Here is a 27,177-nt window from a genome sequence, read left to right on the forward strand (position 1 = left end):
CTCTTTTAAAAGTTTATTGTTTGAGCACACTCCAGACATTTATGACCTTTCTGAGTTTTGGCACTGCTGAAATGCAGTTATATAAATAACATGCTTTGCTCTCACAGTTCAGTTTTTCACAGCAAAGGCATGAAAAGAAGTCACTGCATCTGGATCCTTATTGCACTTATCCAATTCACTTGTTCTTTCAACAAAAATCAAGTATTAGAAATGAGAGCGACTTTTGTGTCCAGATGAAATGGTCAGTGGTAGTGTCACTGAGGAAAGTGAAGAAACTTCCCAGTATAGACTGTGGGACAGGAAGAGTCTGTACAGAATAACCATGGACACAGCCTGGCAAAGGATTACACCTATTGTAATAACCTGGAAAAAAGAAAAAAGAAAGGGAATGTTTCACCGTGTGCAGAAACAGAAAAGTTACATTTCATTTACCATGCATCCACTCTGCGCTCTACACAGTCCTTCACCTTTACCACGGGTGCATTTCAGGAAACACATTCCACAGAGAGTAGACATAACTTCAGGACTGTGACTGTTCAAGAGTAAAATCCTTTTGACACTTAGTTTACAGATGCTACAGTCGGACAGAAAAGTACCTGGTTTCCCAAGGGAATGCATGTTACAGACATGGGTTTTGGTAACAAGAAAAATCAGGAATGGAGCTAATTTAATCTAGCTAATAGCAGTAAAACATACTTCTGCCTCAAGTCACAGGTCTTTTTGTAGGCCATGTTCCTACTTTCCACCTGTAAACACTAATGGTGAGCTCCGCTCTGAAATGCTGGAGCCATCTGCTGATGAAGGCAGGCAGGTATCACCACATCTAGAGTCAGCCTGCTCCAGTCTGAAGGCTGTTCCAGCAATGTGACTGTTCTGTCCATCTCGGCTAATACCTTACACAGTGAACAATTCTAATCATTTCTGTTTTTAAAAGAGATGCACTACATGTCCTCTAGTTTAATTAATAAAACATGACTCCAGAATGGGCTAAGACCCAGAGAAGCTACTTCAAGGCTGGGTGTGGTAGCACGTGCTTGTAATCCCAACACTTGGAAGACAGAAACAGGAGGATCAATTCCAGTTGGAGGCCCAGAGCTATATATTCTGATCCTGTTTCAAAAGCAAACAGACCAACAAAAAAGCTATTTCTATCATTTTGCTTATGAACTAATTTTTAATTTTTTTAATGTTTATGAACTTCTAATTTATGTACTCATCAGTTTTAACATTTTCTTTTGAGTTTTTAAAGAACTCAAGAAACTTCTGAATGGCTAAGTAGGTATCTCCTACTTTAACATGTTCTAAATAAAGACTTAACAACATTTCGTCATGAATATCACTTACCTTATCTCTTTGGTAGTCATTAAAAATCACAGCAATGCAGGCGAGCACTGGCTGGCATAAGAACCACAAGATACAGCCCTGAAAGAAACCGACAAGCCAGTAAGATCTGCTGTCTTTACTTGAGATGCGCCAGACTGAGAACAGAAACAAAAGCAAGGCTGGTCGGGGCAGCGTACACTGTGGTCCTCTCAGCATTAGGAGTCGTGCAGCAGGAGCACCGCAGCTTAAGGGTAGCCTGGGCTATAGAGTGAGATCCTGAATCAAAAATCAAACAACAATTATTAATATACTTATAGCCTCGGGTGGAGAGAGGGCTCAGCAAGTGTTCTTAACTGAGCATTTGCTGTTCTTGCAGAGGACCCAGGGTTAGTCCCCAGCACCCACATGGCAGCTCACAACTGTCTATAACTAGCTCCAGGGCACCTGACAAAACACAGACACTCATAAAATAAAAATAAAATCTTAACACTCTCTTTCTTGTAGGTCCTGACTGGCCTCAATTACACTTCAGCATACATTTGAAATAAAATGTAGAAATAAATTTATTTTTGCTATGACATTAATACTTCTTTTCTCTCAATAAATTGCCAATTTTTAGAGCACTTATAACATTACACTTATAAATCTGTCCCATACATATATTTTATAGACTATCAACGCTGTGATACAGGCAGCAATTAGAAACTGAGAAAAGCGAGGTACAAATGTATACTATTTCTGCAAAAAGAAATGAAACCATGAAGTCACAGTCACATGTCCATACTCAAGTGAATTAGTAAAAACACCCAAGACGATCACAGCAGTTACTATGAATGGCAGAGTGGATTGCAGGGGAGAGGCAAGAGACTGAGGAGGAATAGGAAATTTCCCATTATGCTTTGCAAATACTTTTCTCTATTTTCCCACAAACTGTCACAATGTATCTCTTTCTCAAAATTCAATTTGAAACAAGTTAACAGTGCTTGGGGCACTTTGAAGATTGACAGTTTTCAGTGTGTTACTACTCGTACAAAGAGAGGGAAATGTAGAGGAATGCATATAATTAAAACTCTCGAGCAGAGACATAGGGGCCAGTGATGAGGAAGAGGTGGGAACTAAGATGAGCACTCAGAATTCCTCTGCTGCTCTACAGCGTTCTGATTAGACGGGCACAGAAAGGACCCACGCTGCTCACATGGACACAGGGGGTGAAGCAGCAGCCCACGCAGTGTACGCACCGGCGCTACATCCTCCTATACCGAGGACAGCCCCTCATGGCTTGTTACACAACACTGGAACTCCAAGAGTAACGGTTCAGACAGTTAACAGCTGCTAACAAACAATTTTTTTTTTTTTAATTCTCACAGAAGAGAAGAAAAATCACTATTGATAAGGAAAAACCAAGATGTAGCCCAAGGGCCTTTCAAGACTATACGGAAAATATTGTTCCATGGGTTCTGTACAATGGGTTCAAAGCCACATCATGCATGGCATGAAGATTAACAGAGAGCTCAGAACAGAGCCCTGGCACACAGAAAGCAGCCCAGGTTAACTGCTCGCTAACTTCCCAGAAAGGAGAGTGCAGCAGACCCTCGGAAGCCACTTCCTGCCCCATGCATACTTTGGCGAATGTGATGTAGAACTCTCTCTTGAGCGTGCTCCTCTCCATTGTGATGATCTGGTAGAGTCCACAGCCCAGCGATAGTGCCAGGCAGATTCTTAAGATGATCAGCAGGACCCCTGCTAAGCTGTGGTGAGAATGTGAACTATGGTGGCTAGTGTCTTCAAACTGCTCCCAAAGTAGCAAAATGCTCTGTAAATAACAACAATTAGGGAAAAATAAATACCTGTTTACAACAAAACACGTTCTCAACTCTTTTGTAAGCATCCTTTATATGTTAGAAAAACATTCCTGAGGGATGCAAAGATTATCTGACTGTAAAGGCTGTCAGTAAATAGTGTAGTTCTTTTCCTGCTCTCAGAATCCTAAGCGGGATTTCTATCGAGTGACACACAAATCATCATCTCTGAGAACAAACACCAGCGGAAAAGGTGAAGAATGGGAACTTTCCTCTAAACCCACCTCCTTCCCTCCCAATTCTCCTCACTATCGCAAGGCTAACCTGCTTGTTTTTTTAATCTTGCTATGTATCCCTGGCTAGCCCCAAACTCACGATGACCAAGCTGGCCTCAAACTTTGAGTAATCTCACATCTCTGCCTCCTGAGATCTGGCAATATGGCATGCGTCACCATGCCCAATTTAAGACCACTTTCAAATAGCTCAGAATCTTTTCTAGCAGAATGTGCCAACTCCAAATTGTTGTCAAATGTCACTCTTTCTGGCAACTTCCCTACATAAAGGAAGACATTTTTGTTTATTGACTTAGATTTTATTTTACCATTATTGTATGTGTGAAGGTGCATGCCTGTACCACACCGTGTGTGTAGAGGTCAGAGGACAACTTTATGAGTTCTTCCATTGTTACATGGGTGGGTACTGGGGACTGAGTGAAGGTGGTTAGGTATCAGCCTGAAAGCACATCTGTTACATCTGGTATGAGCTCCTGGACACTGTCACACACCCTTACTTTTCTGCTGACCTTCCCTCTCATCTAGTTATCGTGACAGTATAACAGAGCTTTCTGCTGTTCTGTTTATTGCTATCCATGTTCCCTCTGTACCTACTGAGCACCAAGGACTTATTATTGTAATCTTTTTACCATCAAATATGCTTTTGGGCTTCCTATGTAAGCTCAGCTTTCAAAATTGAGTTGTTAGTCACTTCCAAACACCTTGGTAAATGAAATTCAGCATTAATCCAATCCTTGGGCAGGGCATGGTGGCTCATGCATGTAATCCCAGCACTAGGGAGGTGTAGGCGATCTCTGTGACTTTTAGGCCAGCCTGGTCGACATAATGAGACCCATCTCCAAACAACAAAAATCCACTTCACTGGCCTTAAGGGGTTACCAGCAGCCTCCTCCTTCCTCACCTCCTCTGTCTACTCCAGAGTCTCCTCCTTCCTCACCTGCTCTGTCTACCCTAGAGTCTCCTCCTTCCTCACCTCCTCTGTCTACCCCAGAGTCTCCTCCTTCCTCACCTCCTCTGTCTACCCCAGAGTCTCCTCCTTCCTCACCTGCTCTGCCACCCCAGAGTCTCCTCCTTCCTCACCTCCTCTGTCTACCCCAGAGTCTCCTCCTTCCTCACCTCCTCTGTCTACTCCAGAGTCTCCTCCTTCCTCACCTGCTCTGTCCACTCCAGAGTCTCCTCCTTCCTCACCTGCTCTGTCCACTCCAGCACTTTCAGTAGACAGCTGCTTTTGTGACTTACACAGAGGACATTTCCTTTGGGACATAAAACTCGCCATTGCTGGGGTTAGGAAAATAGCTCAGTCTCAGGATAGTACATCTTACAGGTGTGAGGACCTGTGCTCATACAGAAAGAAGTATATGTGTATAGTTTATTGTGTTTGTTTACATACATCAAGTTACCTAGAGTGACTGGAAAAGCATGGACTTAAGAATGTAACCATACTTAAACTCTAACATACACAGAGTAGATGCTATAGTTTCTTTTTATTCTTTGACAGTTTTATACATGATATAACGAAACCTAGTCTTTCCCACTCTCTTTACCCTCCCTCCCGCTGAGACCCTTCTTCTGACAACCCCCTCCCATTTGTATGTCTTGTCTGTTGGAGACGGTAACCACGACTTCCGGCTGCTTGCATGGGTGAGAGGCTATTTACTGAGGCTTGCACAACCTGTCAATGGCTACACCATTGAATCAAGTGACAACCCCTCCTCCAGCAACCATTAACCAACACCAATAAGGACCGAGTCTATCCTAGAACTCACAGTGAAAAAAAAGCTGGGTGTGGAAACACGTGCCTGCGATCCTACAAACACAAAAAAGCACACACACACACACACACACACACACACACACACACATCCATATACCCTCCCACATGCTCATATACTTCCCATATTTCCCCCATGAACATGCATACACAAGCATGTGCAACACACACACACACACACACACACACACACACACACTGTTTATCACTAAAAGCACTATTCTTCCCTTACACTAAATTATACCTATCTGGTTTCTTAAACTATACTTTTAAACTTGACTTATACAACAAAGAAGTATGATTATAGAACTACCATTTCCTATAAGTTGGTTTTCCATATTTAAGTCTGTATTTCCATACACATGTGCTAATATGTGGTCAGTATATTAATAGCACATGTATGCATTTATGTACTGATAGACTGCCGGTATCATTAGCATTGTTTGGCTGTTGCTGAACATAACAGTTATGTCTCACACAGGCTTCAGTTCTCGTGCAGTGTCAATCTTAATTATCAGTTGGTTATTTGTCTGTGACAATAAATTAAAATTACAATGGAATGATGATTTAAAAAACCCTGCATCTTAGGCCGGGCGGTGGTGGCGCACACCTTTAATCTCAGCACTTGGGAGGCAGAGCCAGGCAGATTTCTGTGAGTTCGAGGCCAGCCTGGTCTACAGAGTGAGATCCAGGACAGGCTCCAAAACTATGCAGAGAAACCCTGTCTTGAAAAACCAAAAAAAAAAAAAAAAAAACACTGGATTTTTAAGAGAGCTGTGATTTTAGAATATGCATGATTTTTTAAAAGATTCATTTAATTTATGTGTATAGGTTTTTTGCCTGCAGAGGTCAGAAACGGGCATCTGATCCTCTGGAACTGGAGTTACAGAGGACTGTGTGCCACCATGTGGGTGCTGGGAATTGAACCTGGATCCTCTGGAAGAGCAGCTAGTGCTCTTAACTACTGAGCCATCTCTGCAGCACCAAAAAATGCTAAAAGATTTTTTTTTTAATATTTAAGAAAACAGAAAAAGTAGGAAATGACATTTTTAGTAAGTCAAATCCTGCTATCTACACATACTAGCTAGCACTCAGGAGATTTGTGAGATCATGTTATCTGCATTTCTTAGAATCCCAGTGCCCATTGTGCAGTGAGACACATTCAGATGCATTTCTGCAGGCTCAGCTCTCACCTGGGTTATGACAATGAACACCGCAATGCCTGTGGACGCAGGGGTAGAGTCCCACTGGAGAGGTCGGCTTTGAGACTTCTTCATTCGGACTATTGTCCACCCCATGCACAGGCTCAAAAGCAGGTACAACATCTGAATTTGGGAGGCAATGTCAAAAACTAAAGGGAAATGAAAATCAAAGTCAATAAAGCTTCACAATTCACAGAATTGGGCACATGTTAAATTGAGATGAGAATGCCCCATTTCAAATCACAAAAACTAAGAAAATTCAGTAAGAGATATTAATGTGTAATAGTTCTAACACATTCAATATTTGGCATAAAATTTGTAACTGATTATAGAAACACAGAAATATTACCATTTAGAAACATATATACATGGCTGTATTATATCTTATACATTAGTCCAACCTTAAAGCTATTTTTTCATTTCTTCTCTTTAAAGCTTTTATTGCTATATACAATTCTGACAAAAGAAATAAATTTTAAATATAATTTCTGCAATGTGGAAAATATTAGGATCCTTTCTAGGGTGCTAATGATGTTTGATGGATGAACTGTAATATGGGAATATTTTTTAAAACTGTAAAGAAATGGTATGAGATTTCATAGCCATAACATCCCTTACGTCAGAGTCCTCAAGACAAATGAAGAGCTCCATGAACTAGTGCCATGCGCCACCAGGTGGCCAGCACTTGCACTGCAGAAGAACACCACTACTTTAAAAGAATTCAACACATCACCTGTATGTAGGTGCACATGACATAGAAACAAATGAATACACAAAAATCTATAAATGCTTCAGGTTCCGTGAATACTTATCTTATAAATGAATAATTGCTTGCCTACAATAAAAGCTATTACTTTTTATCACCATGTACACCAATGGCTTGTGATCACAAAGTAATGCACTGCCCCTAGACAGCTAATGCTTTCAACTGTCACCACTTTGGGTAAGATTTCCTGTAGAGACACAGAAGCAGCTGGGGTATAACGTAAGTTTATCAATAGTACATATTAGCTCTATTTTGACAGACTTTCTCCTGCTCTGTTATCTGCACTGAAACCGGCTGTTTCACACGCACTGTCGGGGCACACTGTCTTCTGACATGGCATTATTGCCTTGCCCTCCTGAGCTCTAGGCAGCTCTGGTTCCCTGTAGAAGACCTGCACAGATTAGGCCTGCTAACTTCCCATCATGGAAGGTGAGGAGAGGCCCACAATGCCCTACTCCGTCCTGATGAAGTAGACAGTTAGCAGTTGCTAGGAGTGGTTATGTTTCCTCAGCTTGAAGCCGCCCATGCTACCATAGGTTACCCTAACCAAATTCATCAGTTCACCAAGCCAGACTTGGGTGCAACCGATGTGTTCTGCTCTTGGTGTGCTTTCTGGAGACGTTTCTCCCCAGGAAAGGTTCACGTATGTATGCTTATATATGTATGGTAGTGAATGCTGACAATAAACTGTTACTATACTTGAATGAAACAGCCTGTCAGATCAAGCACATTTTTCTTTCATCACAAATGTTTAAATGTGATGTGAATTAATTTCTTTAGACATTTCACAAATACAGTCAGTTAACCAGATAAAGAAGTTGGCTGGAGGAATGCCTATATAAGCTCCTAAGTAGCAAAAACAAACACCTGGGGAAATCCCCTTCATTTTCCAGCTCATTTCTTTATACACAAGTTTACAAAAACCGATCAAATACCATAATTGGACAGGAAAACCTATGCTCATTGTTGCTGAAAATAATTACCTGTTATTTTATATATAGATATATTTATAAATCACTTATAAATATATATTTGTAAAAGTGTAAATGTATATAAATATTATTTATTTATAGATGAAATACACAGACCACATAAGAACTCCGCTTTCTTGAATTCACTCACTTAACCAGCCAACTCTTGTTGGAAGAGTCATCACCACTCAGAACATCAGTTCATCGCAGCTAAAACAACTAGTGTGCAGAGCACGGTGAGACACATGACACAGTGGTGTGTACTTCATCCCAGGACTTGGGGACAGCACCAGGGTTGAGAGCTGAGGGCAGCCTAGGCTACATAGCAAGCTCAACGGCAGTCACAAAGTGAACCTCCCTCTCAAATACCAAGGGATATAGCTCTTGCTTCACAGACAAAAAAGTCTAGAATCCCAGAACTGCAGAGGAAAAGAATAGTCGGGTACTCAACGATCCACACACAACAGACCTGACAGTCAGTCAGTGACCCTGATTTCAGAAAGAGGTTTCTGCTAAGGTCTGTGCTGTGTGCTTTCCTCTTCAGATGTCAATTTCCTCAACTGCTGAAGTTATCTCTACAGTTTTGTCCTGCCTTAGCACTGTGATTCCATTAATTCTCCAAGTCAAAAGAAAACAAGGGAGAAGCCAAGGACTAGCCAGTGTTCAGAAAGGACAAGCACCTTGGGTTCGTGTCCAAGGAGAATTGTACCCAGGATCTCACAAGGTAACAAAGTTCCTCAAGTTTCTGAATCAAAACAGGTGATGAGACCAGATGAGTGAGTCCTGAGAAGGCAAATGGCAATTATCCAAAGACACCTTGACTAAAAGAGAACTATGGGTAGAAAACAAAAGTCAACTCCAGCATGGTTCCATGGTCAACATTTGTTGCTTACCAAAGCATTAATTTCTGAGTATAAAGAATGGTTGTACGACTTGAGTGCTCTCAGTTCTCTTTAAAACATCATGATGGCCCACGCCTTTAATCCTAGCACTGGGAGGCAGAGCCAGGCGGATCTCTGTGAGTTCAAGGCCAGCCTGGTCTACAGAGTGAGATCCAGGACAGCCAGAGCTGATATACAGAGAAAAACCAAAAAAAGTCATGATTCTAAGACTTTTAAATTTTTTAATTACTAAGAGTTTCTCTTATAAATAAAAGAACAAAGATGTGAGGTCAGCTCAGTTATAGGCGTGAACGTGGTCTTGGATCAGAAACAGAGAAAGAGCATAGGAGAAAACAGAATTACAACAGGAAAACCCCTTCACCCCTGGGACGGGAAAACCTGGGTCTGCATCTGGGCTCTGCAGCTCACTAGGTAAATGCACCTGGTGCGTCTGAGCACAGATTCTGCAAACGGGGGTGAGCAAAGCATGTCTACTTTTATTGAGGACAAACTGAAGAAGCACATGTGAATAACAAACAGTGAAGAACTAAGCTAGACACACCACTTATTAGTAAGATCAAACAAGATCTGAGAACTAAGCCAGTCCTGTTCTAGTTCATCTGAGTTCTGACTAACCGTGACTAGAAAAAACTACACCACAGCAAAATAATTATTTCACCACCATCACCACCATTGCCTCCATCATCATCATCACCACCATCATCATCATCATTGTCACCATCATCATCATCATCGTCACCATCATTACCATCATCATCATTTTACAGAGCTGGAGATCAAACCCAGGGCCTCAGTCAATGCTAGGCAAGTACTCTACTACTGAGTTACCCCATTAGCTGAAAATGAAGTCCTTTGGCTTTCGCTTTCTCTCTCTCTCTCTCTCTCTCTCTCTCTCTCTCTCTCTCTCTCTCTCTCTCTCTCTTTCCTTTCCTTCTTTCTCCTCTCTCTCTCTCTCTTTAAAGAAGATGGCAAATTTATTTTTGAAAAAGTACTCAGAAAGATTCTCACCTTCCGCCAAACTTCCCATAAGAGGTACCCCTATTCCATCTTTGGAATATCTGAGGAATTGAAGAGGAGAGCATTAATATAAATTACCAATGGGGAAAAAAAAACGCTCCTAATCAGAGCAAGGCTAACTCTGTGGACTAACTAGGACACATGAGCTGGGACGACGAACAGTGGCTGAGTTACCTGGAGAAGTGAATGTAATTGGCTAGGGCCGAGGCAGCCTGGAGCAGCAGTGCTGTGGTCAGGACCTTCAGGACCGTGTGCATGGGTCCTCCCTTCCTGATGGCCTGCCACAGTGACTGCGCACAGACGCACGCAGTCACGAAGTACGCCAGGACGAGGAGGAAAAAGAACTCGTGTAACCCTGTGGAGAGAAGAACAGCAGTGCTTCAGTACGACAGTGTTGTCAAGTTACCTCTAGTGCTCATCTTTTCAACTGGAGTCATAGCATTCTTCTTGTAAGGAAGAAAGACGGAAATTACTAACCTCTTCCCCCGGGACCAAGTTTTAACTCTAAGAAGGAAACTTAAAACAAAGCAGCTAAAGTCAACCTGTAGAAGAACAGAGTCACTCAAGGATGCAACTCACTGTAACCAGAGTTCTGTTCAGTCTGAAAACAGCCAGCAGCGACTTCAGGGCTCAGTTAGAGACACTTTAGAAGCTCAAAGTGCATGTCTTTTCTGAGAACTGTGGAACATTTAGTGTCACCAGTAGCTTAGTAGACCTTGACTATGCGTCTCCAAGTGTGGTCCCTGATCCGGCCACATCACCACAGAACTTGTAATGGAAATTCTTGGGTCCCAATTCTAATCCACCAAACCAGAATGGAGGGTGAAGCCAAGCAGTCTGTTTGGAAAGCCCTATGGTGATTCTGATAAGAACACATGTGAATCAGTTTGGGGAGTTTCTACTACCTTGAATTTTCATTTGGGCAAAGCTTTAAGACATCTATGTCCAGAGCCCTCTTGTCTGGTACTTTCTATAGCTACTGCCAAAGAGGGAATCCTCTGGCAGTTAGGTGACTCCATGCCAATATGAAGTAGAACTATGACAACAAATGACCACCATTCCAAGTGGCCAAGAACAAAGTTAGATGAGTCATTTTGTCTCTTCAGAATCAAATTACAAACTACAGAAAGTCGGATGTCAATGTTGAAGGTGGAAAGAGCTAATGCTGGACTCTGCCAGAGTCAAGCAGGCAGTGATGATGCAGAGTTCTGAGTGAGCAGAACATGAGCAAAGAAGACTATCGAAGTTCAGAACCAAGGAAGAATGCAGGCGCATTCTAAAAAACGGTGCCACTCATGACGTCACTTCCGCCCAGTCTCCTGTAGTGTTCACGTGACCTCACAATAACCAGCATCTTTTCTCTGTACTTAAAATTGTTTAGAGTTTTATTTGAGAAATTTCAGGAAACAAATTCTAATAAATTTCCAGTTAGAAGACTGGGAATTTCATGGTTTTGAATTTACAGGATTCAGTTTTCCTTTTCAATCCAAGAGGGACTGGTCCCAGGAATCCCTCAGACATCAAACAAAGCCCATGGATGCTCAAGTCCCTTAAATAAAACACATGGGATTTATGTATAAAAACCAATGCATATCCTGCTATACACTTTAAATCACTTGTAGATTATCTTCAAAACCTAATCCAATGTAAGTGCTATATAAACAGGTATTATACTGTATTGTTGAGGGAATACTGAAAAGAACAAATGTGGTGGTATTGTGTTCCCCGAAATACTGTGCACCCTAATAAACTTATCTGGGGTCAGAGACAGAACAGCCACAATATTAAACATGAGGATAGGCAGTGGTAGCACACACCTTTAATCCTAGCATTCCAGAGGCAGAAATCCATGTGTTCAAGGATACAGACAGGCATGGTGACTCATCACGCCTTTAATCCCAGAAAGCAAGCCTTTAATCCCAGGGAGTGGTGGTAGAAAGCAGAAAGGTATATAAGGCGTGAAGACCAGAAACTAGAAGCATTTGGCTGGTTAAGCATTTGGCTGGTTAAGCGTTCAGGCTTTTGAGCAGCAGTTCAGCTGAGATTCATTCTGGATGAGGACACAGAGGCTTCCAGTCTGGTGAAACAAGATCAGCTGAGAAGTTGGCCAGGTGAGGTTAGCTGTGGCTTGTTTTGTCTCTCTGACCTTCCAGTGTTCACCCCAATACCTGGCTCAGGTTTGATTTTATTAATAAGAACTTTTAAGATTCATGCTACAAACAAAGCTGGCATGTTTTCAGTATAGACCACTTGTCACACGCACGATACTGTTCATCTGTGGCTGGCTGCACACATGGACGTGGAATCTGCTGATATGGAGAATCAGCTGTACTGAGTCAAACCCACAGTAGTCCCCAAGAGCAGGGCTTTTACATTCTACCGAACACCAGTGTGCAATACTGGCTGCACACAGAGAGCTCTCTACTGAGTCTGTGGATGGACTTGGATTTGCTCCCCTTCCAATGAGAAGTCTGAGATTGCTCTAGCTTCCCAATTGGGTTAAATGCCAATTAATGAAGAAAAAAGAAGGTACTTTTTTATTTAAAAAAATCATTTTGGAAAAGCAAACCACGAGACACATATCCCAGTAAAAAGAGCAAACAAACAGCTCAAACTCCATCATTTTGGAGCCATCAGCAAGAGAACCAACAGGAGTAAGAAGTTCTCCTACCACTGGGTGTCTCTCCTGCTCTGCTACACAATGAGGAGCTACACATTTCCATGCAGAAAAGAAGCCAGGTTAGCTGGCAGGAAGAACCGTCAATTGTGAGGCGGGGGAACAGTTTGTAAGCGCCTTTTATAGAGAGAGACTGCACTTTAGAATGATGGCACCGTAATCCTTAGATTATAGTACTGGAACAAGGCAGAAAACACAGATGCTACCAATATATTCAAAGCTGTGAGCCAATAAAATTCCTTACGCTAGCCCATGTTTTGATCTTAGTTTTTAATTTTTCCTTCGTTGTGTTAAAGAATTATACAAAGCACACAAAGCATCTATTGAAAGTTTTTCTCTTTGTAATATTTCATAAAGCACCCACACCAGGATCAGGTGTCAGGGTTCATTATGAAACAGATCCACATGACAAGAAAATCATGACTCTTTACTGAGAAGCCAAAATAACTTAAGGACAAAGGGACTTTATTCGGTGGTAAATATATCTCTCTGAAGGAGCTAAGATTATAGAGAACAAAGAAAAATATTTGATTGGGTGAATATATTAACCAAACTAAGACACTGACTCAAATCTTGTTAACTAAATCTTTGGTAAGTGAGTCTTACCTTGAGCCTGTCCATAACATATTTTAAAGAGAGAAATGCTGGCTCTCCGCCCTGGGCTTTATTATTATTTTTCCTTTCAAGCAGATCAGCTCTAAGACATGTCTTTGTTTTCTCTTTAGCTACCAAGTTTACTTTAGTTTTGCCTCTGGCAGTTACAAGTCACAAGAAAGCAATTTATGTTGTTCACATTGGAATTAAAATCTCATTTTAAAACAGGTGGGTAACTAAGTCTTAAGAGTCAATGCACACTAAAGAGAACTCTCAGAGCAGCACACAGCAGATGGTGGACACTCAGGGAATGTGTCGACTGTGAAGCGAGCCTTAAAGAAGCCTTGATGAGACGGAGTAGGGAGGACACTTAGACGGCAGTTCCAGTAGCCTTAGCTTCATCGAGAGCGAAAAAGGGTGAAGAGCAGGGAACAGGGGCACGGAACAGGGGCACGGAACAGGGGCACGGTCCTGTCCAGCCTGCCTCCGGCCTCCGAGCCCAGCTCTTCCCTCCCTCAAGTGTCTCAACACCAATCAAGATTTCAAAACCATCCGATGATTTCCAACACTGAGACTTGATGGGGCTGACACAGCAAAGATGTGTGAGCCTGGTCAGGCCCACAACATCTCTGTCTGTCTGTCTCTCCGTCTGTCCCCGCCCCCCCCCCCTTTTTTTTTCAACTTTTAGTTTTTAGGTTTTTGAGACAGGGTTTCACTGTGTAGCCCTGGCTGTCCTGGAACTTACTATGTAGACCAGGCTGGCCTTGAACTCAGAGATCTGCCTGCTTCTGCTTCCTGAGTGCTGGGAGTAAAAGCATGTGCCACTACCACCTGACTTTTTTCTTAAGATACTTAGTATCTTCACTACCAACAACGCATGCGTTGAGCCCCACAGCTGCAACATTTTACTAGAGCTAAGTGGGTGGTCCACTTATCTTCAGAACATGGAGGGGAAAGGGGAAAACAGAAAAGCATAAATGTATCTGCTGAAATCTAGACAATATAGCAAAGCCTATAATAGTATTTCAATAAAAACCAGCTGTTTGGACTGGAGAGATGGCTCAGTGGTTAAGAGCACTGACTGCTCTTCCAAAGGACCCAGGTTCAATTCCCAGCATACACATGGCAGTTCACAGCTGTCTGTAACTCCAGTTCTAGGGGATCTGGCACAGACACACATGCAGGCAAAACCCCAGTGTACATAAAAAAAATAAATAAATAAATCTTAAAAAAAAAAACCAAACAGCTGTTTGCTTTAGGCAACATGCTTTCAAGAGCCTAGGTACTTTGAAGAAAAGCAGAAAATATAGTTAATAATTTAATCTTTTAATTTTTTCCTGTTTTGAGAATTTCATGAGTTAATATATTTATATCATTTCCACCTCCTTCCCCCCAGGTCCTCCCACTTGCACCCCCTCTCAAACTCATGATTAATCTTTTAAAGGAGCCATTTCATTTTTTCTACCTGAAAAGTCTTATATTCCTACTTAGTAGTTTGTTAAGAGCCATCGAATTTGCCTTAGTTAGTTTTGTAAAATAAGATTTAACTACAAATCAGGGATTAACCACAGTCTAGATTTAGAATGCATTAACTGGACCAAAGGAAAGGGAACAGTTGTAAATTTAAAGAGAACAGCACGCAACACTAATGGTATGTTGTCTGTAGTACGTATGACAAACAGGTTTCTAAAAGAACTGGAGACTATCCCCTGGAAACAAATTCTATACCAAGGCTACACAACAGGAAGGGCCCTCTTAACCTGTACCATAAAACCAGCACATCTCCCTCAGGATGTAAGACACAGCTTTCTACAACAGTGGTTCTGCACATTAGAAACAACCTCAGCTCTGATTCAATGCCTGGCTTACAACCCAAAACAAGTCTGAGTCTTGGGAGAAGTGAATTTATTTTTCATTTTACTTTTTGGTTTTTTTGGAGACAGGGTCTTACTATATAGCTCTGGCTGTCCTGGAACTCACTATGTAGACCAGGCCTGCCGTGAACTCACTGAGTCTGTCTGCCTTTGCCTCTCAATATTTTTTTTTTGAAAAATAAAAATAACAATAAGAAAAAAGCTTCTCTAGATGTAGATACCTTCTCTATATGTATAGTGATGGGTTAAGAATCACCAACTTAAACTGCAATATAGACCTACTCACAAGGGCTTTAATGCATTTTAATCGATAAAGTAATGTAATTTTCAGGAAGTAAGCCAGCCATAGACTGGTTTCCAATAACTCAAGGTACTTCTGGGCTCTTCTGACTGTGAAATAATCAGTCCCTGCAGGGTGGCTCTGCACATAATCTCAGGACCAATCACATATTGTCAGGGCATGACCTGTGTAACTTTCCCATTTTAGAATAAGCTTTTGGATACCAAATCAGTAACAAAAGCCCAAAGAAGTAGGCCAGAAAGCCGAGGACTGACAGCCGGATTGGAGTCATTTGTGTGAATTCTAAAGAAAAGCTAGCAGAAATCCTGGATGCTAGGAAACCATTAGAGGTGTGGGCAAGTTCAGAGAAAGTCAAGACAAGATGACTCGAATTTGGAGGCCCCAGCGCAGCAAATGGACTTGCTTTATGCTGTGGGGTTGAAGTGCAGATGCCAAACTAGGGATGCGGAAAAAAGAACTGAAATGGAGCCAGCACAAGGAAAACTACGTTCGTCAAGGTTCTGAGAGCTGCAGGCCGAGCATCTGCAGGCAGCAAGGGGGAGGGCCCATGGCCTGGCAGGGCGTTACTGTCTCGTACGGCCTGAGCAGTCCTAAAGTAAGTGTCCCAGGAAATAATGGAGTCTGGGAAATAACGGCCCTCAAACCACACGAGGGCCGTTAGTAGAAACCCATGCCCAGTGCTCTCCACTGGCCTGGGCTTCACCGATGTCATCTTACAGTACTGAGAACAGCCACTGGCATGGCTTGCAAGGATAAAGCATGGCAGACTGACTTGCAGAAACGGTCTACAGCCTATAGTGTCATTAGCCAAACATAGCCTAAGTCAATTTGTGCTCACAAACATCGTGAATGGCTGTTATTTCCTTGACAGTGTAATGTTTTAAAACTACTCTAGGACTTAGTGCCCCCACTGTCATTCTAAATGTTTTCAAAATCAAAGGACACTTTAAGACTCACCCTGTCACATTCCATTTGTGACCTGCTATTACACATGCTTTCATTTGTTTCTCTAGTGATATTCATACACTGAACTTAATCAATCAAGTCTAACGTGGCCTTACTCCTGTTCAACTCAACTGCTTTATTGTCAACAAGACCCAATGGCATTTTCTTTATTGACTTCTTCAAATGGCCAATGACCATGAGGAAGTGAACCCTAAGCCCCTTTCCTTGACAGGGGGCCTACATAGATGCTTACCCCAGCATGTGAACTGACAAATCTGTCACACTTAGAGGACATTCACCATGCTCTGGCCAATCATTCCTACGTGGCTACAATCTCACTTCAGTAGGGCAAGGCACAGTGACCTGAAATTTTAACGAAGACTTGTGGGGATAAACTTGATTCCAGAAAACATCACAGACTTGATCATTACTACCTAAGAACCCAGAAAAGCAAGGTCTAAGTCTGCTCAAAACTAAGGGAAGGGTAGTTTAGTTTATACCTTAAAGTAGATTGTTCAGTTCATTAACATTTTTGATCATAAAAACAATGCCACTGGGTGGTAGTGTTGCACGCCTATAATCCCAGCACTTGGGAGGCAGAGGCAAGCAGATCTCAGTGAGTTTGAGGCCAGCCTGGTCTACAGAGTGAGTTCCAGGACAGCCAGAGCTGTTACACAGAGAAACCCTGTCTCCAAAAAAAAAAAAAAAGCCAAAATGTATAAAGAAAACTAAAAATTATATGATTCTATTACCTGTATATACAACTACCTGTTAATATTTTATAATTTATTTTCTGTCTTTAATATACTCAAAGTCAAGCTATATAAAATTTAGCATTCTGCTTTTTAAACTTCAGCTGCTTTGTGTTTTTAATATTCTAAGAAGGTAAAATGAAGATACCTGTGTGCAAATCTCTTCTGTATTTAGGATATATTTAAACACACATCTTACCAGATTCTCCAGCGCTGAAATGGTCAAATGGGTTTCCTTCAGCATCTGGGTTTAGTAACACCATTTCAAACGGGATCTCTTCCAGCTGAGGACTCTCCGTGTCGTCTGTGCAGGTGAACTTGTCTGCATAAAACACATGCCATGTCTGGGGAGCCGGAGTCTGGGACACCGTAAGGTTATGCTCTGTCTGGTTCATTGTCACTGAGAGAGAAAGAAAACAGCACCTTTCAAAGCAATCTTCTCAATGTTTTAGTAATAGAATTAATTTGAGTTTAAAATCTTTTTTTTTTTTGGCCTCAAAAATTCAAGCCCTGGTGTAATATTAGAATAAAGCATAGAGACTATAAAGCAGACTAAAATGAACAATTTAAGCAATAAAATCACTATAAAAGTATCAATAACATACCACAAAAGAGAAATGGTTTCATTGAAACTGAATTTTTTTTTGGGGGGGGGCGGTTTTCGAGACAGGGTTTCTCTGTGTAGCTTTGCGCCTTTCCTGGAGCTCACTTGGTAGCCCAGGCTGGCCTTGAACTCACAGAGATCCGTCTGGCTCTGCCTCCCGAGTGCTGGGATTAAAGGCATGCACCACCACCGCCTGGCTTGAAACTGAATTTTTAGTAAATATTTACAAAGTTTTTAGTGGGTTAGCAACATTTAAAAATTATTTTATATGGTAAAATATATACCAAACAATCATTTTAACCATATGATCACAGCATGCAGCAGCTGCAATCACAGTTTTGTAAGTAACTTCCTTAATTTAAATTTAAAATGGAATCTTTTGCTAGGAAAATAAAATCCTTATATCCAAAAGTTATACCTGTTTAAAAAAAGTGTTTCTTCTAACTGGTCTTTCTTTTCCAAAGGTACTAATAGTAGCAAAAAGAAACGACAACGATTCTGGGTCAGATCCGTACATGGGAGTGAGACACGAAGGACAGACTCCCGAAGGCTGGGACACAGAGGTCTGTCCTGGGAGCTGGCTTCAGTACTGTGCCAACTTGACACAAGTTAGTTATCTCAAAAGAGGGAACCTCAGTTGAGAAAATACCTCCATAGATCTGGCTGTAAGACATTTTCCTAATTAATGATTGATGGGGGAGGGCCCAGCCCTGAGTTCTGTAAGAAAGCAGGCTGAGTAAGCCAGGAGGAGCAAGCCAGTAAGCTGCATTCCTTCATGGTCTCTGCATCAGCTTCTAGCTCTAGGTGTCAAATTCTCAAAGCTCTTAGTAAGAATTTAATATGACATCAATACATGGCTCAATGAGACTGCTCAAATGTGGGCATGTCCTTACAAAACAAGTCTCTGTCATGTTGCTGTGTTTGCATTTAGACTTTGTCTCCATGACAGACACAAAACTGTGACATTGTATCTCCACTGTGAGGCAGCTCTGGATGCTTCTCTTTAAATTACACAGACGCATATAAACAGAAACACAGCAGTGCTTCCAAAAGTGATGCTGGATTTGGTTTGTCTCACTGTCTTTTTGCAGCCAGCCTCCTGACAATACTGTTATTGTTTTTGAGACAAAAGACTACAACACAGCATGCATGTTCTATGAGGGTGTAATTAGTATCTCAAATATTAACAAAATGTGAATCACTGAAGTAGTGTTGAATGGCTAATTGTTCAATCATTATAAAAAGAAATGAATACTGTTAACCAGAATGCATAGTAAAATACTAATGCCTAAAATGATTTTCAGAGTATACCAAATACACAAAAGGGATCATGTGTATGAGATATATGAGAGCAAATTATTCTCTATGTAATATTGTATTTAACTACTTGATCTGACAACAAATTATTTGGCATCTGTTAGTTTTTAAGATAAATTTATACTAATTTTCAGTGTCTTTAAATGTCTTGTGTGCTTGTTTTTAGCTAAAATGGACAAAGTAGTTTCTAGTTAAAAAAAAAAAAAAAAAGCCTGAGCTGGAGGCATACCTTAGTGGCAGTTCACTTACCTTGTATCAACAAGACTCCATCCTTATTGCAGAGGACCTGGGCTCAATTCTCAAAACCCACAAGTGCTCACAACCACCCCTAACTCAGTTCCAGGGTATCTATTTGCAACACTCTGCACAGGTATTTCAGATTGATCCTTATTTTCAATGTGTACCAGCAGTAAGGGCAGGGCAAAAATAACGAGCTTATTAAGGTTGTTATTCTGTAAAAATCAGATTACTAGTCTGAAAATGTACTTGTTCCTAGGGATTATTATTAAGTGGCACTATTACAGTGTCATGAAACAACGAATATGCCTTTTTCACTGAAGGCTCCTGAGTAGCAATACATTATAAATATGACCATTAGTAATTCAAAAGATTAAAAGAGATTTTTAAAGCTAGGATTTTGTTGAAAAAATTGATAAAATGGATAAAGCATACATATATAAAATATATATACATCATCCTGAAAAAGGAGCCTAGGTTAAGAAATTACCTCCCAGACCTGTGGGCAAGTCTACAGGGCACTTCCTTAATTGGTGGTTGAGGAGAAAGGGCCCAGCCCACTGTGGGTGACCTTCCCCATGAGCAAGTGGTTGCATAAGAAAGCAGACTGAGCAAACCATGGGGAGCAAGCCAGTGAGCAGTACTCCTCCATGGTCTCTGCTTCAATTCCCGCCCTGCTTAAATTCTGCCTTGGCTTGTCTTGATGATTGACTATTATCTGTAAGCTGAAATAAACCCTTTCCTCCCCAAGTAACTTCTGGTCATGGACTTAATTACAACAGAGAAGCAAATTAGAACACAATGTTTTTGTTGTTGTTGTTGTTGTTTTGAGACTGAGCTTCTCTGTGTAACTTTGGAGCCTGTCCTGGAACTTGCTCTGTAGACCAGGCTGGCCTCAAACTCAGAGAGATCCACCTGCCTCTGCCTCCTGAGTGCTGCGATTATAGGAGTGTGCCACTGCCTAGCTAGAACACAATGTTTTACACAAAATATGTAGGTAAAAAAATATATAAAAGCTATGTAATATAGATAAGCATATTTTTTAGTACTTTATTTTAGGTCCTCAAATTTAACAAAATAATATTCATTCCTCTAAAATTGCTGTTTCCTATTATCTTTCTTTTGCTTGAATTGATGTATGTATGGTATGTATGTAAGGTGAACCCAGATGCCAGAAGAAGGCATCAGATTCCCTGGAGCAAGAGTTACAGGGAGTTAGGAGCTGCCGGATGTGGGTGCTAAAACTGAACTCAGGTTCTCTGCAAGAGCAGCAGCAAGTGCTCTTGACCACTGAGGCATCTCTCCAGTCCCCCTGTTATCTTTCATTTCATAATTCCAAAAAATACTCCTGTCTTTGAAAGAATGGGGAAGGGAAAATGGATGCACACCAAAAAAGGCGAAAGATTTCATTAGATTACAGTCCCATGTCTACCTCCATGCTGAAAAACAGTCATTCCAAGCAGGCAGTAGTGGCACACACTTTTAATCCCAGCACTCAGAGGCAGAAGCAGGTGGATCTCTGAGTTCGAGGCCAGCCTGGTCTACAGAGTGAGTTCCAGGACAGCCAGGGCTACATAGAGAAACCCTGTCTTGAAAAACCCACAAAAAGGTAGTAATTCCAGCTGCAGCAGCATTTCAGAGTGGGTAGGGACCTAAACACAGCCCAATCTGCTTGTTTTACAAAGCACAGTTTCACAAGTCACTAGCAGTGATTTCCACTTGTGGGTTTATACTCTGGCAATGTAGGAAATGGCGTTTCTGTAAATGGATAAAGGATATGGTACAATAAGGACCACGTGGTGTCAGGAAACCAAGTGACAGCGCCAAAGCCCAAGGCTTTAAACAGCTGACAATGTATACTGGAACAAGAAAAAGTTTCTGTAACACCAGATTAAAAAAAAAATCAACTGGCAAACTTCCCTTCTTGCTAGCCAAGCATGAGGCTCTGGGACTGCTCATCCTCCAGGCACTTATAAAACACATATTTCACTAACACCAGGTCTCATAAATTGTCATTCCACAGTATACCTTGTAAACAATATTCACTGCACTTACTGTAACTGAAATTTCATGGCATGTTGTTTTAGATTTATTAATTTTAATTACATGTGTGTGTGAGAGAGAGAGGAAGTTGGGTTTCTGTAAATAAAAGTGCGTTGTCTGCAGAGATCAGGTGTCAGATCCCCTGGAGATGGACTTACAGGAGGTTGTGAGCCATCCGACCAGTGTGCTGAGAACAGAACTCAGGTCCTTACTAGGTGATGTCTTTCTGTACACTGTGAATATATGTTGTTCCCATTGGTTAATAAATAAGCTGCTTTGACCTATGGCAAGGCAGCTTAGAGGCAGATGGGAAATCCAAGGAGAGAGAAAGGAAAGAGAAAGGCAGAGTCTGGAGAGAAGCCAGCCTGCCACCCAAGGAGCAACATGCCAGCAGACTGGTAGACCCATGGAGCACATGGCAAAACACAGATTAATAGAAATGGGTTAATTTAAGATAAAAGAGCTAGCTAGCAAGAGGCCTGCCACAGGCCATACAGTTTGTAAATAATATTAAGTCTCTGAGTGATTATTTTATAAGAGGCTGTGGACTGCAGGGCCGGGTGGGATGGAGAAAACCCCAGCTACACAGTAAGCACTCAACACCTGTGTCATCTCTCCAGCCCTAACCATGTGTTTACTCACATTGATCTGATGTATTCCTGGCACCATCACCTTTAAGGACTGACTGTCTGTGTTGTGCTTACCCATGTATTAGTCATGCCTAGCACTGTGCATGTGACCACACAGCTGCTCAGTGAAGGGACGAATGGATGGACATGCAGTTTATGGTACTGCTGTTATTGACCGAATTTTGAAAAACTGAAACAAGAAGTAGGAATCATGATAAATGCTGTTGAGGAAAACAGGAGGAGTCAAGGAGGGAGAGCTGAGGGAACAGCAGCTGAAAAGGGAAAGCCTGTGCAAAGGCCTGTGAGAGCATTAACTGAGCACAGACAATACACTGAGGGATGAAGCTACACAGCAGAGATTCCAGGGTTCTGCAGATCAAGCTCGGGGCCTGCGAGCACCAGAGGAGCAGGAAAACACTCAAATTCTTCGATGGTGTGGAGACAAAGCAAAGGTAACATGACCAAAGGTGCTGTGTAGAGAGACCACTGGTGACCAGGCACGGTGGCGCACGCCTTTGACCCCAGCACTCTGGAGGCAGAGGCAGGCGGACTCTGTGAGTTCGAGAACAGCCTGGTCTACAGAGTGAGTTCCAGGCCAGAGAGCACATGTTCAAAAGGGATTTGGAAGCAAACCCCCAGGACTGAAGTGGAGGAGATGGATGCGGACAGTTCCAGAAACAAGAAGCGCTGAAGAGTAGGATGGAAAAGTTGGAGAGGGAGCTCGGTTTGAACACTGGAGGCACAGAAGAGCAAAGGAGGAGGACTTCTGTACACATGTGAGATGCAGAGCTGAGCAAACGTGACGGAAAGGAAACACAGGGATTTGTACAAATTTCAAGATAAATTCAGAGACTTAGGGTTGACGTAAATGTCTGTAATATCACTCAGATCTCTTCAGCATACCACTGACATCAGCTAATGATCTAGGTAACAAACATCCTCAATGGATATCAGTGACCAGGGAACTATTTTCTTTCCTGCTCTTGCTGCTTACACATTCAGACAGCTGACTAGATATTTAGAATGGGAACATTCTACCTGGCTTGGCTATGAGAAAACCAGCACAATTCTGCATGAGGATGATGCTTATGAACACAGGAGGAGGGAAGAGGATGGTTGCTCTTTCTCATGGACGCTGAAGTGGTTTGAATGACAATGGTCCTCCCAGACTCATATATTTGAACACTTGGTCCCCAGTTGATGGAGCTGTTTGGGAAGGATTAGGAGCTCTCTGAGGTTTTCAGAAGACTTGTGCTATTCCAGTGTGCTCTCTGCCTGTAGCCTGTGGATCATGATGTGAGCGTCTGGCTACTGCTCCAGCTTCCTGCTACCACGCTTGCCTGCCAGCCGAGTCTCTAGCCCTCTGAAACCGTAAACCCAATTAAACTCTCTTATAATTGCTTTGGTACTAGTGTCTTATTACAGCAATAGAAAAGAAACTAATACAGACTCTTTAACCATGTCTCCTGCAAGCAGTTAATTTCAGGTGTATAACAGGTAAGAGTGGTGTATGTACTTCATTCCTAAATTATAAAAGTCCCACTTTCTCTCTCAATGGCTAGCATCCTAATCATGAGACACTGAATCAAGAAAAAATGGATGAGAGTGATGATAAGGCACCTCCTGAGGCAAACCCTAAGTGATGTGGTGCAATAGATACTGCTATTCCACCATCATACAACTAAGTCTCAATGGCATGCTATCAAACAGCATCACTTGGGCTAAACTGTATGAGATAACACGTTAGTGTTTAGTGCAGTGCTGGCAGGTAATACCTATTCAACGCTATTCACCACATACTACAACCAGATAAAAATGTATCTGGCATATTAGCATGAACTACATAAACCACAGAGTACAAATGAAGACTCCTTTACAAATTATTTGGACATTTAAAAACTCTTTGAACAATAAAAGGAGAAAATCCTTTTATTTTTTTGTTCTATCCTTTGAACAAAGAAATGGTTAGCTTTTGAACAATGCAGCCAAAAACGTTAACATCCAAAATATCATATCATCAGTTACATGTATATAGTCTCACACACACACACACACACACACACACACACACACACACACATATCTTAGTATATACATATATCTACCGTGTTGTACTATACTTCAACATTAAAGGGGGGCAGGAACACATCTAATGGTCAAAGAAAAAACCGAAATACTCACTTGTCAGCTGAGCTCTGGATAACCTCTCACTACAGCTATACCCAGGACTGCCCTCCTGTAGCTTTAGCCATTCCTGGGCTTGGAACAGGTAGAGTTTAGCTTCTTTTCCAATGGCCACTGCTATGTTGTTGATTCTGACACACAGAAGCGCATGGTCACCTTGACATTAAAACAAAAATTATCAACTAGTTTGGTCTTATAAAGAACTAAGGCAGTAGGACAAGTTTGTACCTCCATGTATCAATATGGGAATTTTATGTTCTTAAATCCCGTTTATGTAAATTAACCACAGCATAATGAACACCTCATTCGGGTGTAAGGGTTTACCCAACATGGAACTTACTGTTTAGCTCTAGTAGCAAATGGTAACGGTTCACTGAATAAAGAGCATGATCTGGGACACCTGGACAATCATCATCACAGAATTTCTGCTTCACTCTACAATCCACTTCATCCATCGTATACATTTGCTCATAATCTATAAGACTTCTTGCTGAAGTATCTTTTTTTAAACATAATACGCTATTAGTATCTAATTATATATATTTTTGTTGGGGGGGGAGGGCATTGTGAGACAGGGTTTCTCTGTGTAGCTCTGACTATCCTGGAACTCACCAGACCGGGCTGGCCTCAAACTCACAAAGATCCACCTGCCTCTGCCTCCCAAGTGCTGGGATTAAAGGTGTGCCCCACCACACCCGGCTCCTAATTATAGTTTAATGTGAAAATGAAACACAGGTAATAAGTTTAAATATATGTGTTTGGGGTACCTATTTTACATCCCAAACATATTTTTACACTTATGACTTTAACAAAAGAATTTTTAGAATGAGTAATAACAAGTGAGCTCAGCTGCACAACAAACGAAGACCCCAGTTCAGGGGCTAAAGAGATGGCTCCATCGTTAAGAGCATTTGCTGCTCTTGCAGAGGACATAGGTTTGGTTCCCAGCACCCCTGTGGCAGCTCATACCATCTGAAATTCCAATTATGGGGGATCTGATTCCCTCTCATGTCCAAGGGTACCTGCATGAAAGTGACACGCATAAACTCATGCAGGAATGCACACTTAAACAAAAATAATAATTTAAAAAATTAGTATATAAATATTGAAAAGTAGTTGCCTTAGGGGAAGGGATGCTAGGGAAGAGGTGAAGCAGTAGACTTCTTAAAATCTTACAATTTTCTATTCTTTTGGTTCTTCAGTTCTTTTGTTACTAGAATTATTGCTTTGGTTAAAGCTTTTCAAAAAGTTAAAATGTACAGTGTACATAAAGAGTAAGTCTCTTACAATAGCTGGTATACTGTATCAAGTTTCACAAAGTGCCTCTAAAGTCCTAACTCTTTAAATTATAGTAAGCTGCAGTTCTGTTTCAGCATAGCTTTATTGAATTAAACTGGAATCGACCAAAACTTGGTAAGAACTACGCATAAGAGAATTATACGCGCATAATATATAAAAGAGAAACTGTACATGGGATATCCCTTCCCCAATCTGTTGAGACTTATGAAACAACACGTAACATATCTTTTTCATTCAGCTGATGCTTGTAACACTTCCCAAACAACATCTGGGGTGTTGACAACCTAGGTTATTTCATGTTTCCCCTCGTGTTCACAAGGTAATCATGATCAGGGTTATGTGTATCTCTGTGGGGCATGAACAGCAGAGATCTCAGCTTCCACAGATCCTTGATTTACCAGCGCTGTCCAGATCACAGTGACAGCACAGTCAGTTCTCAAAGGACTGCCACAGGTTAAGAGACTGAAAATACGACAAAAATACAACAAAACTGTTTATTCAGGGGTCTCGTCTTCCTTCCCCCAGGCGTATTCAGATTTTGGGAAACTGGCAGGTTTTTCTCAGATATTGTAAAACCTTCCATTTTTGTGTTTTTAAAGCATCCTTTTACACTATCAATTCGGCAAGTTTCCAGGACCTGACATTCCTTGCCACACTCATTTCTATTACCTTCTCCTAAGACCCCTACGTAGGCACGCTGATATCCAGTCGCATGTAATGCAACTTGATCATATAAGCCAAAGATCCGAGCTTCATTAAGGAAATTACTCATTTGAAATGCAGTTATGTCAAATTCAAAGTACCAAGAAAAAATGCTGAAGCTAAGAGCGCAAATGAACTGGGGCAAAATTAACAGAATGAATTGCAAATTCATCAACCGAAAGAGTGATCGATTTTCCTGGGGGATACCAGGAAGTAAGAATGAAGCGCAGCCCTTTCAGACAGGCCACAGCGTATCAATCACGAAACTTTTCTAAACACTTAAACGCATTTCCACCAACTGAACTCCAGACACATAGTAAATCTACTGCACGGTAGCGCGGTAACCAAACTGTTGAGGCAATGACAGATCCCAAACCCACTCCAAGTAGGTTTCCTGCAACCGGTGTTACAGACAAGATAGGTTCCTGGGCTGACATTCACTCACAACCACAGGGCCCAAATGCACACCACGAGGCCAAGTGCGGAGTTGGGGACCGGCTCTGGGAAGGTGCAGCGGAGCGGTCCTGTTTGCACGGGGAGCGTCGGGGAAATGGAAACCGCTTTCAGGTGCAGTAGGCTGCGGCCTGGTGAAGGCGCAGGGACGCGGCGACGCGAGGATCCAGGTGAGGCCGGGACGACGTGGCGGGAGGGAGGCGCCGCGGCCGCCGCCTACCGACCCCGGGCCTGCGGGAGGCCGCGCGCCTCCATCCCTCGGCCCGCCCCGGACCTACCGTGGAATTCGAAATGGCCGATGCTCTGGCCCTGGGCGTCCCGGGCCGCAGCGCTGCTGAAGCTGCCCCGCAGGGTCTTGCCCTGGCCGCCCTGCGGCCACCAGCAGCTGCACGTGAGGGCTACCGCCAGCAGCCGCAGGCCGCCCATGCCCGCAGCCCGCTCCACCGCGCGCCGGGCAACCGCCTCGGGCCTGCAGCCCACGTCGGCAGCGGGGGGCGGGGCGGGGCCGAGGGGGCGCGGCGC

General features: G+C 42.2%; 1 protein-coding gene across 2 annotated transcripts; it reads right to left on the reverse strand.

The window, feature by feature from the left end:
• Positions 1-27,129, reverse strand: Gpr180 (G protein-coupled receptor 180). Of its 2 annotated transcripts, XM_059273213.1 has the most exons (9): positions 26,934-27,129; positions 24,199-24,357; positions 17,387-17,587; positions 10,219-10,399; positions 10,036-10,085; positions 6,380-6,537; positions 2,945-3,136; positions 1,345-1,422; positions 1-363 (listed from the first exon to the last, which is right to left on the reverse strand). In XM_059273213.1, exons 1-9 carry the CDS (start codon positions 27,079-27,081, stop codon positions 205-207), a joined length of 1,326 nt encoding a protein of 441 aa, XP_059129196.1. In that variant the 5' UTR covers positions 27,082-27,129; the 3' UTR covers positions 1-204. The 2 variants fall into 2 exon arrangements, with proteins under 2 accessions (XP_059129196.1, XP_059129197.1); XM_059273214.1 differs by lacking the exons at positions 1-363; positions 1,345-1,422 and adding an exon at positions 1,464-1,599.
• Positions 27,130-27,177: the final 48 nt, after the last annotated feature.

This window comes from Peromyscus eremicus, chromosome 9 (assembly GCF_949786415.1).
Source record: "Peromyscus eremicus chromosome 9, PerEre_H2_v1, whole genome shotgun sequence".
NCBI lineage: Eukaryota > Metazoa > Chordata > Mammalia > Rodentia > Cricetidae > Peromyscus > Peromyscus eremicus.